The sequence below is a fragment of the Diachasmimorpha longicaudata genome, chromosome 4 (assembly GCF_034640455.1).
Source record: "Diachasmimorpha longicaudata isolate KC_UGA_2023 chromosome 4, iyDiaLong2, whole genome shotgun sequence".
Lineage (NCBI taxonomy): Eukaryota > Metazoa > Arthropoda > Insecta > Hymenoptera > Braconidae > Diachasmimorpha > Diachasmimorpha longicaudata.
The window spans coordinates 7,428,202-7,445,777 of NC_087228.1; the positions used below are offsets into that span (position 1 = coordinate 7,428,202).

The following is a 17,576-nucleotide window of genomic DNA, read 5'->3' on the forward strand; positions in this document are numbered from 1 at the left end:
GGAATTGACGTGACTTTCAACTGTTCTTGACTTTATTTACAATGATTTGAGCAGGCAAATACAATATAAATATTTTTTATTTCCATCCTTCGTCGAGGGGAAGGGCCTAAGGCCCTTATCGTAATGCAGCACTACTTAATGGAGATGATAAAGGTGCGAATCTCCATCGGTCGGAGAAGCACAACCATCGTTCCATTCACCACTGGCAATGTTCCGTTCTGCTTTTCAAGTTCCTCATGAACTTCGTTTGTGTGAATAACCCACTTTAGACGATGCATGTCTTCAATCCACTGATTAGCCCCTAAAGTCGTCTCCCTCACTTCCTTAATGACCAAATTCGCGAAGAGATCCTGCAAAAATCCCAGAAATGACGCCATAAATATTAATCATTTTTTACGCAAAATGTTGATCTTCCTATATAAAGAAGAACACCTACCAGAAGATTGACTTCTACGGCCTTTGAGAGGTCCTTCGCCTCCGCGATTTCGAATAAATGTTCCAACCTCAGAAGAACCTGACCCTCCTTCCACGGCTCCAACGTGAGAACGTGGACATTACGTGGTAAGTTCTTGTTGAGTCCTTTAAACTGAAAATTTCCGACAATTTAAAACTCCAAACAACCAAACGAACCATCGGCGAACACAGAAAATCTTGTTCTCACCTGCATGCGATGGTTATTCTTCCACTCGGCGAAGGTCACGTTCACTGGAGTTATGAAGACCCAAGGTCTCATGGCAAGACCTTTTGCCGCTGACTTCTCCTTCGCCGCAGCCCCATCAAGATCAGTCAGATTACTTCCGACAAGATGATGAACTCCTCTCGCCACAAGACCAGCTCCGAAAGCCTCTTCGTTCAGCACTTCGCCGACCCCCAACCGATCGTCCCGCAGCAACCTCCTATGCAACATCACCTCCAGCTCTCCATCATTGATGCTGCTGCCTCCCTGGGCCCGATCATTCAACACACTCAGTCTCAACTTCCTGCCCTCGTCCACCAACGACATCTTCGTGGTCACCGGATAGTAGTTGGCAGCCACTGGCTCCAAAAGCATGCTGATATTCCAGGTGGGTCTGGAGTTCCTCACCCTCTTCAGCATCTCCCTTCCATTGCTGTCAGTATAAAAACATCCTTTGGACTCAAGATTGCTCGAGTACTTGACAACGACTTCCTTCGCAACGTCATCGTTCACCGGGATCGGTCCAACCATCCACTCGACCTCGACTTTATCCTCCTGATCATACACCCGGACCACCTCACTCACGTAGTCGTTGATCGTTAGATGCAGCTCCTCAACTAGAGCCCCTTTGTAAAATCTGAAGGATCCGTTGTAGCTGAAGCTGTGGAGAGTCGAGTTCTGCGGCCGGAAGAGGTACGCACCGGACGAGAAGAACACCTTTCCCCCGTCGTAATAGTTCATCGACTGGATGATCCTCAAGTCTTGGTTCTTCCATTCTATGATAACATTCCCGTTATCATGAACCGAGATGTTGTGATTCCTTCCGATTGAGGAAACCTCAGCTGCTGGAGTGACTTCATCAGTCACATTCTCCCCGACCTTCTCCGAAATATGATAGGATTGGTAGCCGAGTGGAGGAATGTCAGCTGCGCGGAACACTAATTCCCTGGATGCGCTGCTGTTCCGTCCGGGGATTTTCGAAACTGAACCTGGAATCGGGAGCAACTGATTTGGGACATCGATTCCAAGGTGATCTTTGACGCTGTAGCCCTTCCCTACGACCGGAAGCCGAACGTAGGTTGATGTTGGCTGACTCTGGGGGTTGTACAACGTCAGGATGAAGATCGTGGAGTTTTCCGTGGGTTCGCACGCGCTGATGTTCAACAAGAGGCAGCTTTTGAAGGCTTCCTGCTTCCCCGGATGTTCTTGGGTGGACAGCTGGGATATCGACTTTGACGTGATGTTCTCTCCTCGGGTTATCGCCTCGTGCAGAAATTTCGCATAGTCGTCGGCGACGTGCTGCTTCTCCGTTCCTGTTATGGCGTCGTGGTGCTGCATGACACCCATCACCTCCCGGAAGAACTGGAGATCTTCGTCGTCTGTTTGGTTGGACAGGACCTTCAGCTGCTTCGCCACCTGGAGGAAGTTGTTTCCGAGACGCTCGAAGTACTTGAGAGTTGGACGGGACGTGTAGTAGCCCGTCCAGAAGGAACGCTCGTTGTGACTGTAGGGGAAAAAGTCGTCGGATTTTGTGGTCCAGGTTTTGTTGGCCTCGTTCAAGGATTTTGCGTAGCACGACGGGGTCGAGTAGAAGACGTTGACCTCTTTACCGTATAGTTCATTCGTGTATCTGCGAGTTTGAGAAATGTTTTAGTTTGAGAAATGTTTTAGTTTTAGTGCTTCAGAGGATTTTACAAGGGACTTGGGACGGATTTCAAACCTTATCAACTTGTCCATGTTACTGAAGTAGTTCTCCGCCTGCTGATAATGAAAGTCGTCTCCCATTGTCAGGATTATATTGTTAGTTTGGTAATGCGATGCCTGTCTCAGGATGTAGCTGTAGAAGTCTTTAATCTGACGGATGGGAGAAAATTTCAATTGTTGTTTTTTGACGTGTTAGGAAACACAAAATCTAGGGATTAGGACTTGGTATACCTTGCGTTCAGTATATTTACTTCCATTCTCGGATTGATCATCCAACGTGCGGTTACGACACAGTATATCAAAACAGAATCCAGAAGGTGCACTATAATGATTATATAATGCCACTGAGAATAAATTCACTTTTTCACCTAGTAATACATATTTCCAGTGAATTAAGAATACACGTTTCAGTGGTAGGATTTAATGTGAAGAAAAATTTCCATTAACGATTATCTGATACGTTTGGAGTCCCACAGCGCTCGCCACGGGAAATCCGGGCCCTCCCATTTAATCTCACCCTTTTGAGAGATATGTAATTCATCGAATACTCCAAAATTTCAACTAGTGCGAAGGAATCGCCTCCTTTTAGAGCTTAACACACTATTAAGTCCTGACTATCCTCAATCCGTAATATCCGTCATAATACTCGCAACATCTTGATGAACTAAATCCCAACATCATTACAATATTTCCCAATAATCGACTTTCAATTAAAATATTTTCCTGTAAATAAATCCCTGGAGACTGTCCCAAACGTTCGAGTCCCTTCAGGTTCTTCCAGATCTTCGGACCCACGCGATCACTCTCTACCCCCTCACCAATCAAGGAATCATCACGTGACCGCCCCTAATATGCGTTATTTACCGTCTGATTCTGACAATTTTTTTCGGACATTTTGAAGGACAATTTTGCCAGAACGTTTTTGTTCCGGAAATTTTTTCCACGACATTTTCTCCGGGATATTATGACATGGAATCGAGCTATCGGTCGTTAACGGTAATGGAAATTTTTCTTAAACCATAGAAGGGCCATCGATCTACCTAAATTGGGACTAGACTTCCAAACGAATTCGGCAGTTTTCTCGTTCAACCTGTGGGCCTTGTCCTCCCAATCCAGACGCGCAAAGAAGATGGCGTCGAAGCCGAACTGAGCGAAGATCGACGCTTGCTCCCGAGAATGACCGAAGGAATCAATTTGCCAGCCAATCTTCGGTCTCGCGCATTCGCCGAATGTGTCGTTCAGCCGTCTGGAATTGATGGATGAATGATTCCGACTTGAAAATTCCGCGAAATCGTAGATTAATGTCGCACATACCTGAATCCCCAGGTGGATTGATCGATGATCGATTGATAATGCGTCGTTGCCTCGTCATTCATGCTCCATGCGCCGCCGATAATCTCCAGACGACCTTCATTTATGAATTTTCTCACTTCTCGCTGGACCTCTGCATCTTGGAGATTCCACCATTTCCATAGGTATGCGGTCTCGACGTAGATAAATCTTGGGAATGGAGATGATATGCCGTTAAGTGTTGGATCGATTGGTCGTATCTCATCCAATGACATTGATTACGAATCAGAGTTTGCGGAGGAATGAGTGGGGGGAGTGATAATGATTGAATTGTACCTTCTTTGGGGGTCTTTCCTCAACGACTGGATCACGGTATCGATGATTGATTGAACGTTCGCTATCTGGATCTCTTGACGGGCTTCAAACAGGCATATCACGCGCTTTTAGTATTTGGCATTAAGAGATAACGATGGTGTGGTAAATCGTTATTGGGTATTTAAATGCAATAATTGGATTTCAGAAATTTTTCTTTTTTTTCATAAGTAACAAATTAATTCCAGGGCAGATTCAGAGTTATTTGTTTATGAGAAATTGTATTCAGATCCAGGGGATTTCTATTCGTAATATGAGAGGGTTTATAATTAAATATTTTCACGGAAAATTTTTCAGAGGAAAAATTGAAAATAAAAATTGAAAAAATTTCGTTTATCGAGAATAGTTGCTCTCAGTTTTCTGTAGAGTTTATAAAACTTCTCTGATCAATATATATTGAAAAATCGAACTACATTTGTAACTGAAATTTTATTGAAATGGTTAAAGTGCTGTGTAAAACCGTTGACTTTATCTTCTGAATTCCTTGAGAATTTCCCTGAACTTCTATATCGACGAGATAATCTCACTTTCAATAGAACGCGAAAAAATGATTAGCGAAAACTCCATTCATAATTTTCCTAGAAGAGATATATACTATCGATAAAGATAGAAAACCACAAATTATTAAAAATCCACTCATAGTTCATAAACGATCTTTGAACAAAGCTGGTACCACCGAAAAATCCTAACAAATTTTCCATCAATTTTTTTTCGTCTTGAGCTTTTCTTCATCAATTTTTCAATAAACAAATGCGAAAAAAATACAACAAATGATCTTACATCCATAAAAATATTGATCAATAGTCTTCAGCCATCCGACATCGTCATGCGAATGTGGGACAAGATGAACATTCAATTTATCGGGTTGAGTTTTCGGACAGCCCTGTGCAGCACAAATAAATACAATAAATAATTCCATTAATCGAATTAACGATCGCGATAATCATTAATAATTGGAATCGCCCCTTACAGCATATCCGCAGGTGAGTGCCGGTTTTTCCTCGTCATTTATCCGCACAATTCCCCCCTGAATCACCGCTAAACCATAACACAACGTCAAAAGAACGCGAAATAGGCTGTGCTGCACAGCCATAATCACTTCTTCTTCGGGAGACAAGCGACACTGAGTTTCGAGATAAGGGAACTAATGGTCTTATACGGTTGCTGGTTTGTATAACCCGTTAACAACGTATATGTACACATACAACTCATGAATTGAAGAATATGGGTGGGAATTTCGTCATCGAAACGCGCTGATACTGCCGATAGATTATCGAAGAGCGCTGATGATCAACATCTGATGCTCGCGAGTGATAAAAAATTTGTGATAACGGGGAATAGCGAAAGATTTTAAAGTAAGAAATGTGGAATAGGGTAACGTGATATGATGAGTATTTTTTCTAAATGATTAAAGAAAGTGGGTAAAAATAAAGGGGACAATTTTGCTGATTCAGGGAATGCAAAAATTTCAGGGGATGGAAGGGGTAAACGTCGTTGTCTGCGAAAAAAAAATGATGATATTACTTGCTAATTAGGATGAGAGGGGCCAAGCCCCCCTGGGTTAATATGCGAAGCGAGTGAGGAGGCTAAGCCCCTCTGTGTCAGCGAGGGGGTTGAGCCCCCCCCTCGGTTGATGAGCGGAGCGCGCGAGGGGCCCAGCCCCCTTTAGGGAATTAATGATCGGAGCGAATGAGGGGCACAGCCCCCTAGTGGAAAGTATTTAAAAGTGTATGGATTTCAGGGCTCAATTAATTAAAAATAAAATGGAGAAAGAACTGAAGATTATTAATTGGAGGTTGTGGAACTCTGATCGCACGTTTTTTTGTTTAATGTCCAGTTTATGGCAGAATTGATTTTTGGTGTGTAAAAAATATTACAGCCGCAGTGCAGTAAATAATTGGGCTCATATTTCTCCTCAAGAATATACCAATTATACATGTATTAATAGTGGTCAGTCATTTATGGATATCACGACACTTCACCATTTGTTTATGTGCTATTAACGTCAATTAATTAGTAAATTGAGTAGACCGTTGAATTAATATCGTGTCACCACGAAATTAATACTGTTTCTGTATAAATAATTGAAATGAATTTTTATGTATCGCAGTTGAGAATAAATAATAGTCGCTCCCTTGGGATGGACATTTTTATTTTTTCAAAAATAAATTATAAAACGCGTCAGACATAATTGCATCGAGTTTTCACGAGATAGCCGATTATGATGAAGAAAATAATTCGTAGTTTGACACCTATATTTCACTTTATCACTTCCTCTTGAAGCATGTTACCGCGTTGAAGTAGCAGCGCCAGTAGACGCTACCGTTGGCCGGCCCTCGTCTCTGCAGGTCCATCTGAAAATGAAAAATTAATTTAATTTTAACGATTTTTTTTTAAATTTTAAATTAAAAAAAAAATCATTGACGTATATCTCTTAATTAAAAAAAAAATTGTAAAAATTCAAACTCATTTGCAATTTTTATTTCTAGAACATGTGACGTAAAATCGAAGTCTACCTGATCAATATATTTATATATAATTGTGTGATCGATAACTCTATCATACCCCGGTTTTGCTCCCTCCAGGTTGTGGTCCGATCAAAGCTCCAACTCTCGGCTTTGTCCTGAGCAGTTCCTTTCCACCTCGCGAATCGCCTATTCCCTGTTCGTCAACGGCTTTTTGAAGGGCCACCATCAATCTGTCGAGAAGGAGTGCAGCTCTTTTTTCTTCTACCTGCAAACCATTAATTAATTATTTTTGCAAGTCTCAATTAATTTTAAATTCCAGCCGTTCTCTCCCGAGTTCCCGTCTTACATGTTATTATTATTATTATTAATTACATGTTATTATTATTATCAATTATTACTGATTAATTATTTATTTAATCCACCTCCTCTGACATTCCAATAATCGGCTCATATTCTTCACAAATTAATGATTAAAAACGAAATTGATTTCAAACTTCGACACTTTGAATCCTTCAAACTTACAAATTCCATTACCAGAATGAAGAGGGGCGTAAGTGCCTCGATAAACTTCAACATTTACCAATAAACTTCTCCATGATTAATTAAATAAAACCCAAGAGCCACCGTCAGACATTATCAAATATAACAAATTGATTCGTCTTCGAGAGCGCTAAAGAAAATATTTTTTTTCCTAATGACTAATGACAATCATATCAATCATGAAGTCTTCGTACGCTGTGGGCCCCTCCTGTTTCCCCGAAACTTTTCCCAGAACAAACGAAACGAGCCCTTATGACGTCAAATTACTCTCGATGTACTGCGGTAAGTGGAAAAAGCCATTTCCATCAGACACGTGATTCCAGGAGGGATACGACGGGGTGGGACATCATCTGGTGCTATTTGCGTTTTAGAGCCGTCGACGTATCGATTTATTCAATTTTTCCTAGTGATTTGCTCGCTGTTTGGGGGTGGGGAGGACAGGGATAATTGTGAGAGGCCGATGGGAGTGATGAATGAACGATAAAAATAATGATCTCGTAGGTCGACGACGGTCTATCGACTGCAATCGCGATTTCCTACTGCAATGATTTTGCAACCGGGTGTTTGGTCTATTCCGGTCAATGGAGAATATTAGATAGTGGGAGCTCATGTGATTTTGCTAAATTTCAAATTTCTCGAATTATAAAATTTTGCGTTGAGAGAATTCCTCTGGAATTTTGGTGTTGTGGAATTTTTGAAAAAGTTCTCTGAGAATTTATAAATATTTTGAGAATAATCGAAGTATCATTCGCAGTTCCGACGGTTTTTTATGAAATGTTTGAATCGCAAATTCAAATTTCTGGAATTCGTAAATTTCATGTTCAGAGAATTCCTCTGAAATATTGAAGTAATTGAATTTTACAGAGAAAAGGGATTTTTAATTCAAATTTATTTACTTGTGAATGAATTCCACTTCACGACTTCATTCGCCGTGTTTATTAATTTCATAAATAAATAAAGACGTGAATAAATGAAATGAGTATAACCGGAAAGTGTAGGTTCGTCAATAAAACATCTGGCGAATGGCCACAGTTATCGTCCCGAGATTTATAACGGCGTTGGCAATGGAGCAGTCGGTAAATAGCAATAAGTTTATTTAATGTTTTCTCAAATTGGCTTTTCAAGTTCTATGATTTCCCGAAGGACGCGTCTGCGATCGAAGGTAAACATAACGAGTCATAGCATTATTTACAATATCGTTTTATTACGAGGTAATAAGAAGCGATGATTAATAATTCGTTCGTTGGATTGAGAGGGAATCGAATGGATCGGAATTTTAGAAAATTCCAGTCATTGAAAGTTTGGAGAGAAATTTAGCAATTGCCAATGTTTAAGGGAATGCAAAGAAATAGGAAATTCAATGGAATTCAGGGGATTAGAGAAAAAATATGTCACCGCTAAAGGATTCGAAAAAATTCTAGCAAAATTTAAAGAGTTTCTTGGAATTCCTGAAGAATCCAGAAATTTTCTATAAATTTCGAGTAAATTGAAAAATTGTGTTTTGAGATTTTTAGGAACATCTGACACGTTTTGCAATAGTTGAAGGGAATTCCGCGATTGTCTAGAATCCTCAACTTCTAAATAATTTAAGGAAATTCGCGGAATTTGTTTTTGTCTGAATCTCCGAATATTTTCAAATCTCAAGGAAATTCAAGGGATTGTTCGATATATAAAGGTAACTTTCTAGAAGAAGCGATTGTTTTAAGAAAATTCCAGACAATTCCGAGGAGTTCTGGAAAATTAAAGGAAAGCTCAGGAATTCATTAAATAAATCAATCACCTGGATTTTTTTTTCCGAGTAATTTCCTCTGAATTTTCCTGTGCGCATAATTTTCTCCGTAAAATCCATTGAGTTAAAAAGCAACTGTCTAACGTCGTGATATTTTTGAAGGATGTAATCCCCGTTAACATAACAATGGCCACGATATGAGAAAAAGTGCCGATAAGAGGAGCCTATTGCCAGCGGAGGCGATCCTCATCCTGAAAAGAATTCATTTCGTGGGAGGATCTCACGGATGAATACACCGCACATCACAGGATATCGTCGGAGTAGATATTGCTGACCGAAAAGTATTAAACTCTGATTTCCACTAGACCATAAAAATATTATTGGATTGCGGGTGGTAAGCGCCATTCCGCCAATTATCCTTTCATCGAATCATTCCGGGAGCATATCCGACTAATAAATGCAATCACGTCGGGGTCATCGCGGGGGAGGGATGGAATCCTGGGGGCCAGACGTCTCGGGTTGAATTTCACACGAAGTCCCCGGCAGAAATTGCAAAACATCGACGACAGGGCCAAACTTTGTTGACTCTAAACTGACAAACCTTTCCCTAGGATGGGCCCGACTTCGACCGATGGTGATGCCAATCTAGAGCCAACATTACTTCGATAACTGCCCCGAAGCCCGCTTAATACTGGTGGGCCTAGGTTGGGCCTCACTGTTTCACCCCACCATATTCCACGTCAGGCCCAAGCAATGGCGCCAGTACAGACTAGGTTTATCTTGGTCCAAGGCTGGTCCAACCGCGGCCCACCAGTTCCTCCCGACCAGGAATTAATTTTTTTTTAATACCAACACAACTCACACTTTCAAAGTGAAATTCATATTATCGAACCGCTGGAGCCCCTCATACCGAGGAATATTAAATTCCCCGCTATCATTTCACCGGTGTTTCACCTCAACCGAATAAAATACGATATAACTGTGTGCCAGGAGCTGTAAACAACTTTACCGGCCAATCCCGCCTCAGCAAACTCCGCATTTCCGTTCAACTGCTTTTCACATCTCCTCTCAATTATTCAAAGTTTACGTTCTCGCGTTATCTCACGCGAAGATAGTGCGCACTTGAGAGATTGTTCGGTTAATTATTGTTCACCCATTCATCCCATCATCTGAGTTTCAGAGGAGAAGTACTACGAGAGATGTTTCCAGCTGTTCGAATGCAATCAATGGAAAATCGCACGAAACATGTTTTTTTTTTATTTAATTTTATTTATTTAAAATATTGATTAGACCAATTTTTACCTCCGGGTCTTGCTCCGGGTATTTACCTGAAGCCTGAGAGGTATTTATTGAAATACATAGGACTTGATTTCGTAGATTATATTTGATTTTTATGTATTTCTTTAGTGGAAGTAAGATCAGTTGCATTCGCGATTTTTTACTCTTGTATTATTTATTTTAATGTTTATTTCTTCGAGTACTGTAATTTGGGTAATGTCATAATATGTGGTAAATGATGAAGAGTGGCCGAGGGTGAGCCGACTGTCGGCCAATGTTGGCTTATTGTCGGCCGACTGTCGGCGATGCCGCGCTTTGGACCACAGTTACAGCAGCTTCTGTATAAAGAGGCCCCTCTGACCTTTCAGTTCATTACGATTTTATGCAGAGAAATATTTTATCAAATAATTATTTAAAACACTGCAAATATCGCAATTTTTTTTGGAGTCTGAAAAAAATGGGAAAGTGCTTGCACACGCGATAGAAAAAATCGTAAAAACTCACTGGATGTCGCTCCTGTTTTCCCGAGTAATCTTCGTAGTCGTACGACTCGGAAAGATTGTCAGCCAAGCTCCTCTTCGGAAGAACCCGCGCAACAGTTGTTGTAACAACGAGGATGACCATGAAGATCACTGTCACCACCGACATTCCCATGTCGCGAATAATTTCTGTGTGTTCCAATCAACAAAGAAGACAATTCAGTGAAGGACCCACCGGAAGATCAGTTTTTTCAAACATCTCAGAATCCAAAATTTAAAAAAGTTTCCCAAAGTTCTTTCTACACATTTATTCGCGTGTTTTGAGCAAAAAATTCTGGAAGAATTGGAATGTAGAACAATACTGGACTTTAAATATCTGTTAGAAAGATAAGCCAAAGACACCTTCAAAGGACAAATTTCTAGCAACAATTTAATTTAAAGGAAATCTTCGAAAGAGCATTTTTTTCTAATTTTTGACAGATGTTTTTCACTTTAAGATCATTTTAAAAAATTGTCTTTCGAAAATCTAGAAAATAGATTTCCTTCACAGGAATTTGGCTTCTGAACGTTTTTTCAATTCACCAAAAAGGAGTCAATGCAAAATTTGAAAAATATTCTTTTTAATGATGAAATATTCGAAAAACTGTTTTTCAAATTTATTCACACGTCTTCACAAAAAAATTCTGTAAAAATTCGGGCGTTTTTGGTGCCCTCCAATACATTTTGCAAAAACTTCACTTCACTAATATTTGTAATAGAATGGAAAAAAAATTAAGGAAAGTATTTAAGCACCAGAGGATCTTGCGAAATTCTCACGTGACGAATTAACTCGGATTTTTAATTAATGATTTTTCAAATTTTCCCGCTTAAGGTTTAGTTAAAAGTTCACATGGAGTAGTTGACCACAGGTTTCAACAGCATTGTTGAGATTCGATGTGATGGGTGAGGTAGAACACCCCCAGCCTATATACTTCGGGGTGAGACCCCCAAGGGTGCAATACGCGCAAGCGCCTCCTTCTTTTTCACTGATTCCCTCCCTTAAGTGACAGTTTTTAGGGAGATTGGATTTTCAGAAGTTTTTAAAATCTCAAAGTCATTATTACATCCACCACGACTATTCAAAACCAAAGACTTTTTTTTTTAACGATTGAATACTGAATCAAATCACAAGGTTTCACTGTGAATTCCACGGAATTCTCTTTCAATAGTGATGCAACAATTTTGATCCCACCCAAATTCAACGTCATTTTTTACAAAAGCATTTCGACATGACAGACAATAATTATCCAAACGACGCCATAATTTTTCATTCTTGAGAATCCTCCGGGAAATTGATGGCAGATACCCTGACGAACAAATTAACACATACGGAAGAAAGCAGGAAATTTTTGCGACACTCTCACGCTTTTATTAGTTAACGGAGACTTATGACCGGCGGCTAACAGCGTTCGTCACACTCTCTGGAGTTGAATTGACCTCAGTTTTCTCTCCATGAAAAAATACGAACTGTACTGTTAGAAAATTAGACATGTAATGTCAACACGGAGAGGAAAATTCAATGGAAAACCTGGAAATTCCACATCGAAACGCAATTCGCGAAAGGAGGGAAATCCAACAAAAAAATGTAGGAGACTCTTTACACGGAGTTGTTATAACTCTATTCCGAAACGAGGCACGAAGGGTAGGCCGACAGTCGGCCAACAGTTGGCCGACCCTCGGCCATTCCGTATCTGCTAGCCCAGACCTCGTCAGTCATCTCGGTCGTATGAAAAAAATCGTATTGTAAATTCTAAGGAATTCCCAATACGATATTTCTCTCCATGGAGTGAAAAAGCTTAAAATTTTTAACAACCACAGCAAAGCCTCCATCTATTAACTCATTTAACATAATTTTATTCATCTAAGCAATTTTTTTTCGACGCCTACCCTCAGCCACGAGTTCTAAAAGTGACAGTACATGACTAAAGTAAAATTTTACTTTTCTAATTGACCTTTTCACTCACCGAGAAACTCATTACAAAGCTGATTAACGCTCCAGTGCCATTCACCGAAGTACCTGACAGTCGTTTTTCATCAAAGGACAATATATTGAATATAACGTTTAGTCGCTAATTAGTGTCTTAGTAGGTGATCGGCGCGATTTTCACGGAGACTTTGAAGTTCTTTAATTAAATCGAGCTGGAGATAGCAGCACCTGTTGCCTATGAGATTTTTCCCCTTTTATTGGCAGCGTCTAGGGCTTCGATTCTCGATGTATTGATAGCCCACGTTTATCATGGATTCATCCATTATTCATCCGTAATGCCGACACAGAGAAAAATTAGTCATAGAAATTGTCCCCGAGAAGCTGTCACTATTCACGAAAGGGAAAACTTCGTGAAGTCGCTTTGCATCGAAATATATCGATACAGTCGAGTTACTCATTCTCAATTCCGATTGGTCAATGAGTTACGTGAAGTCAGGCGCGAAAAACACGCGGGAATTTCAAACTTTTTTTATTGAAGGAGAAAAGAATGCGAAATGTTCACATATTCTAATGCAACTGATGAGCGATCGTCACTTGTAACATGATAGTTAAACTGTTAACAAGTTGTTGAACGAAATTAATAAATTAACTTACTACTGCAAAAAATGGAATTTTTTTTAAATAAAAAATTGTTTCCTTCCCATCGAGAAAACTTTTGAAAAAAATTAATTTTTCATTCACCGGTAACGGACATTATAATTAAAATTTTGATCTATCCGATACTTCATCAATAAATTTGCGAATGTCAGCGAACGTCTGCATCACCAATGGAGATACAAAAATTAATTTTTACGGTGTGTTGACTCAATAAATACAATGACGTGGACTAGAAAAATGAGAGAAGAACTATTATTCAAGTCTAACGATGCGGGATCAACGGTGAGGTACAACAAAAGTCACCCCGGACTGTTACTACATTGAAAGTCAATCAAAATGGGGGGAAGAGAAGCAGAGAGAAAGCGAAAGACGGTGAGAAATAATGGGGGCCATAAGAGAAGTCCATAACGCGTAGAACGAAACTATGAGGAGTAATCTGGTAACACTCAGACCCCTGCTGACCTTTCAACTTGTCCGGTGTGAACAACAAGTTATTTACTTGTGAAATTATTTTTACGAAATGTCACGAGTAATGAAAATTCACGAAATAATTTTCCGGATGATTTTCCAATTCGATCACAATGTTCATTTATTTACTGATTTACTTCTGATGTTTCCCAGAATTCAATTACAATATTTTCAGACGCCGTCACAGGGTTTTTTTGTTAATTAATTAATTGAAGATTTTTTGTTAATTAGTTGATCAAAATTTCCAGTTGATTTATTTTTTTAAGTAAATATTTGATTAATATTTTTAAAATACTGGAGAAGGGGGATCATGTGGAGAACTAAATAGAAATTTTTGTTCATAAGATCGTAATGAGTCGTTACAGGTGGAATATATTAGTTGAGTAATTAAAAAATTGAAATGTTTGGGATAAGAAATTATTAATAATAATTTCGGAATGTACTTACCAGATCAGCTGCAATCGAATTAAGACGAACGTGTTGACTTCTTAACAGGGGATCGATCACATGGGCTGTATCGATAAATAATTTTAAATTATCGCCAAACCATTATATAGTTATCATTATAAAAGACAATGTTTAACTATTAATAACAATAATATTATAATTCAAATGAAATCAATGACAAATTAGAAATTAGAAATTAGATTAGGAATTAGAAATTTCTGCCCTTCATTTTGATTTCTTTACATCATTAAGAAACTATTTTCTATTGCACATTATCTGTTACTATTAACTTTTCCAATGAAATTGCTGATCTATTTTCTAAAATTTTCCTTCTTTTTTTCATGAAAAAAATCATTTAAATGATTTTACTATTGTAGTAATAATAATAATCCTACCATGACTGTATGAAATGACGAATATAGACATCAGGAAAGCACTAATCACTATTGAGCAACCCATTATCACAAAATGATTTCAATGCCAATCGTTTCCCTATTTAAGTCGGTCTGCATTAACACTTGAGTCATCAAATTGTGGAAATTTTCCAAGCGATCTCGTAAAACATGAAAAATTCCCTTATTCAATTACTTCAATAAAAAATGATTGATTGATTGACTAATTGAATCAAGATGACTTGATACGTAATACGTCGGTGAATATAAATAGATAGCACATTGATTATGATTTCACACATGATTGTATTTGCTAATTATATTTTTCCATACAACGTTGCGCCAACATTTCGTTATTACGGCGTCATTAGTCCACCCTTGTATCAAGATCGAGCCAACATCCGGTGAACCTGGGTTCAGCTTAGCGCCAACCGTGTGCCGACATTGGGCCAACATCAATAAATTTTCTGAAAAACCTGATTTTTCAGTTCTGTAACAGATAATTGACCGTCGATAACAACAATCTGTAATTGCCCGTCTAAAAATTGATGTGTTTCAAATGAAATTTCCGATAAAGACTTTGAAGCCCAAAATTAATCGTCCAAAAATGACAAATTGCACAATTAACATCACGATTACAACGCTTCCATTCGGAAGCAATGGAGTACTCCATTCATTAATTAATGTGAGCATCATTCGCTCTTCATTGCGCCAGATAAAATCTCTGAGGTCAATACACCTGTGAATAATGGATCATGTACTATTGGCAATATCTAGGGTGATATCTAGGGTGAAAATGATATTAGAATTAGTGGCAAACGAATGCATGTGGAAAATGTAGATGCGCGGCTGATGTTATCGACGGTTGGGCGAAAAAAAATTCTAATCTCCGTACCGGCTGGGCTGGACTTATCAGATAAATTTCACTGTGGGAAATAGGATCTACTGTAATCCCAGGATAATATTATCCTCAAATGTCATCATCACTACGACAGGTCTGGAATGACATTCTCTCAAAGAAAAATATTGTAATTTATTGTGAAAGCATTTACTTTCACATCTTCAATCGCATTTTGATCCTCCAATTTTACTAGGAATTTTTCTACGCCTACAGAAAATTAAGAAAAATAATATTAAGATTCTTTTAAAATTATTGTTCGGTCACGTTGTTAGATTATAATTGTAATTATATAAAAAATAATAATAATGTAAATATTAATAGTTTTCCGTGTGTAAAGGCTTTGGTGCATAAACAAAGATGCGAAGATATAAATTATCGTCTTGTGGTCTCAAAGGAAAGTTCTCTAATTCCGTTCAGGAGAAAAAAAAATTGTACCAAAAATAATAATAATAGGAATAATAATAGTATGACTACCGTAACAGCTTTGATACATAAATAAATATTCGAGGATATAACTTGTCGTCATGTGATCTGAAGAGGAAATTGCCTAATTACTTTCAGAAAAAAAAACTCACTATTTGTGGTTTAACTCTTAAATTTTCATTCCAAAAATGTTGTCCATCGCACCGAGTTCTTCAAAGCTCAAATCATAAACCCCCTCTCCACCCCCTATCACTCACCATTTCCTCTGATATCGAACGCACTATCCGAGGATATTTATATATTTTTATTTTTCCACAGCGAGAGATTCAATCCAATGGCGTATAAACACTGATTCTCAATTTGTAACTATAAAAGCCAGCGGAAAATTTTCGTATGCATACGAGTTTTCCCCCTCGGGACGTTGTGTGCACTCATATATTATTGAAATAATGACTTTCCGAGGGTTTCGCACCGGAAACGAAAATGGGAAATTGCACAGTCGGAATACCAAAGTCTCTTCCACTCTGTGGACGAGGGAAATCAGACCCTTATGGGTCTTAAGTGTATGGTTTCACCCTTATGAGGGGAGGTGATGAGGAGGCGAGGGTGTCAGTAGTTATAAAATTTTAGCACTGGGGCAGGAGTACAGCTAGACGAATGGGCCGACTAGATTCCGGAGCAAATTGTCTCTTGTATTTGAAGACTGAAATATTCTCTGATATTTAATTCAGGGGAGATGAACCTGGTTCATTGATGATTCATTTTTATTGAAAATCTCCCGGGGGATGTTTTTTTATTCGCTTTTGCGCAAGAAATTTTGCTAACGCGAAAGATAATTGAGAACAAAATATAATTTTATTTCTCTTATCAGTCAACTTTTAGTTGATAAAAATATTGAAATTCCTTATTGTAAGGTATCTGATTTATAGTAATACACTGATTAATATATTGGTATTAATATAAATATAGATTGATGTATAAATAACTATCAATGATTTATCGCGGTTAAAAACATAAAGAGGTATATTATTCGAATAAAAAAAATATTCTTGGCAATTAGTTAATTATTTATTTTCACTTGATGCCTTCCCCCTTCATCCACTCATTCTCCGCCTGAATTTGCCTAAAATTATACATAAATTTCAGGGTGGTTTTCACATGTGTAAATAAATCGGGAAATACATATTTGTTAAACTGAATAAATAGAAAAATACCTCGAATTTTTAATTTATCATTTGTGCCGCGACAACTGCGGGGTTTGACATTAATCGTCTTCATTTCAAATGCACTTTCTGCCTCATCAATGGCACCATTACAAGGATGGAAATTCCCCTGCATGAAAAAATTCAATCAACAATCTCAGCGCTTTCGTTAGGAACTCCCATTGAATGCGTCTATTGGTTTTCTACGGATTTCACGAGAGAAAAAATTCAATACTGCTTTAATGTCAACAGATCCAGAGTATTTTCTATAGAACTTGATTTATTGCGAATTTTCTAATTGAAATCTCGTCGACTAATTTCCCAAGTGAGACGTGAATAAATAAAATAAAAATGCTGAGACGTCCAGAAATGTCTTTATTTCTGTCAATATTTATTATTATTTTTTTACTTTAGAGAACAGAAAGAACAGCATTTTTTCACGTTAAAAAAAGTATAATTTGTATTTTACATTCATTAATCAATGAATGAATTAATTAATACATTTATTTATGGACTGATTTATTTGCTTATTCATTCATTTTAATTGATAGCTTGAATGATTGATTGATTGATTAATTGATTTA

The 17,576-nt window shown here is 38.3% G+C and overlaps 2 protein-coding genes across 4 annotated transcripts; both read right to left on the reverse strand.

Annotated features, from left to right (window-relative positions):
- Window positions 1-4: 4 nt before the first annotated feature.
- On the reverse strand, window positions 5-5,185 carry LOC135161754 (lysosomal alpha-mannosidase-like). The gene is made up of 10 exons (XM_064119614.1): window positions 5,013-5,185; window positions 4,823-4,925; window positions 4,007-4,088; window positions 3,695-3,880; window positions 3,421-3,626; window positions 2,612-2,748; window positions 2,397-2,530; window positions 662-2,306; window positions 437-586; window positions 5-350 (listed from the first exon to the last, which is right to left on the reverse strand). Exons 1-10 carry the CDS (start codon window positions 5,133-5,135, stop codon window positions 132-134), a joined length of 2,985 nt encoding a protein of 994 aa, XP_063975684.1. The 5' UTR covers window positions 5,136-5,185; the 3' UTR covers window positions 5-131.
- Window positions 5,186-6,177: 992 nt separating this feature from the next.
- Window positions 6,178-14,543, reverse strand: LOC135161759 (uncharacterized). Of its 3 annotated transcripts, XM_064119626.1 has the most exons (5): window positions 14,470-14,543; window positions 14,075-14,139; window positions 10,562-10,725; window positions 6,608-6,775; window positions 6,178-6,396 (listed from the first exon to the last, which is right to left on the reverse strand). In XM_064119626.1, exons 3-5 carry the CDS (start codon window positions 10,709-10,711, stop codon window positions 6,310-6,312), a joined length of 405 nt encoding a protein of 134 aa, XP_063975696.1. In that variant the 5' UTR covers window positions 10,712-10,725; window positions 14,075-14,139; window positions 14,470-14,543; the 3' UTR covers window positions 6,178-6,309. The 3 variants fall into 3 exon arrangements, with proteins under 3 accessions (XP_063975696.1, XP_063975697.1, XP_063975695.1); XM_064119627.1 differs by lacking the exon at window positions 10,562-10,725 and having other exon boundaries at window positions 14,470-14,537; XM_064119625.1 differs by lacking the exons at window positions 14,075-14,139; window positions 14,470-14,543 and adding an exon at window positions 11,329-11,798.
- Window positions 14,544-17,576: the final 3,033 nt, after the last annotated feature.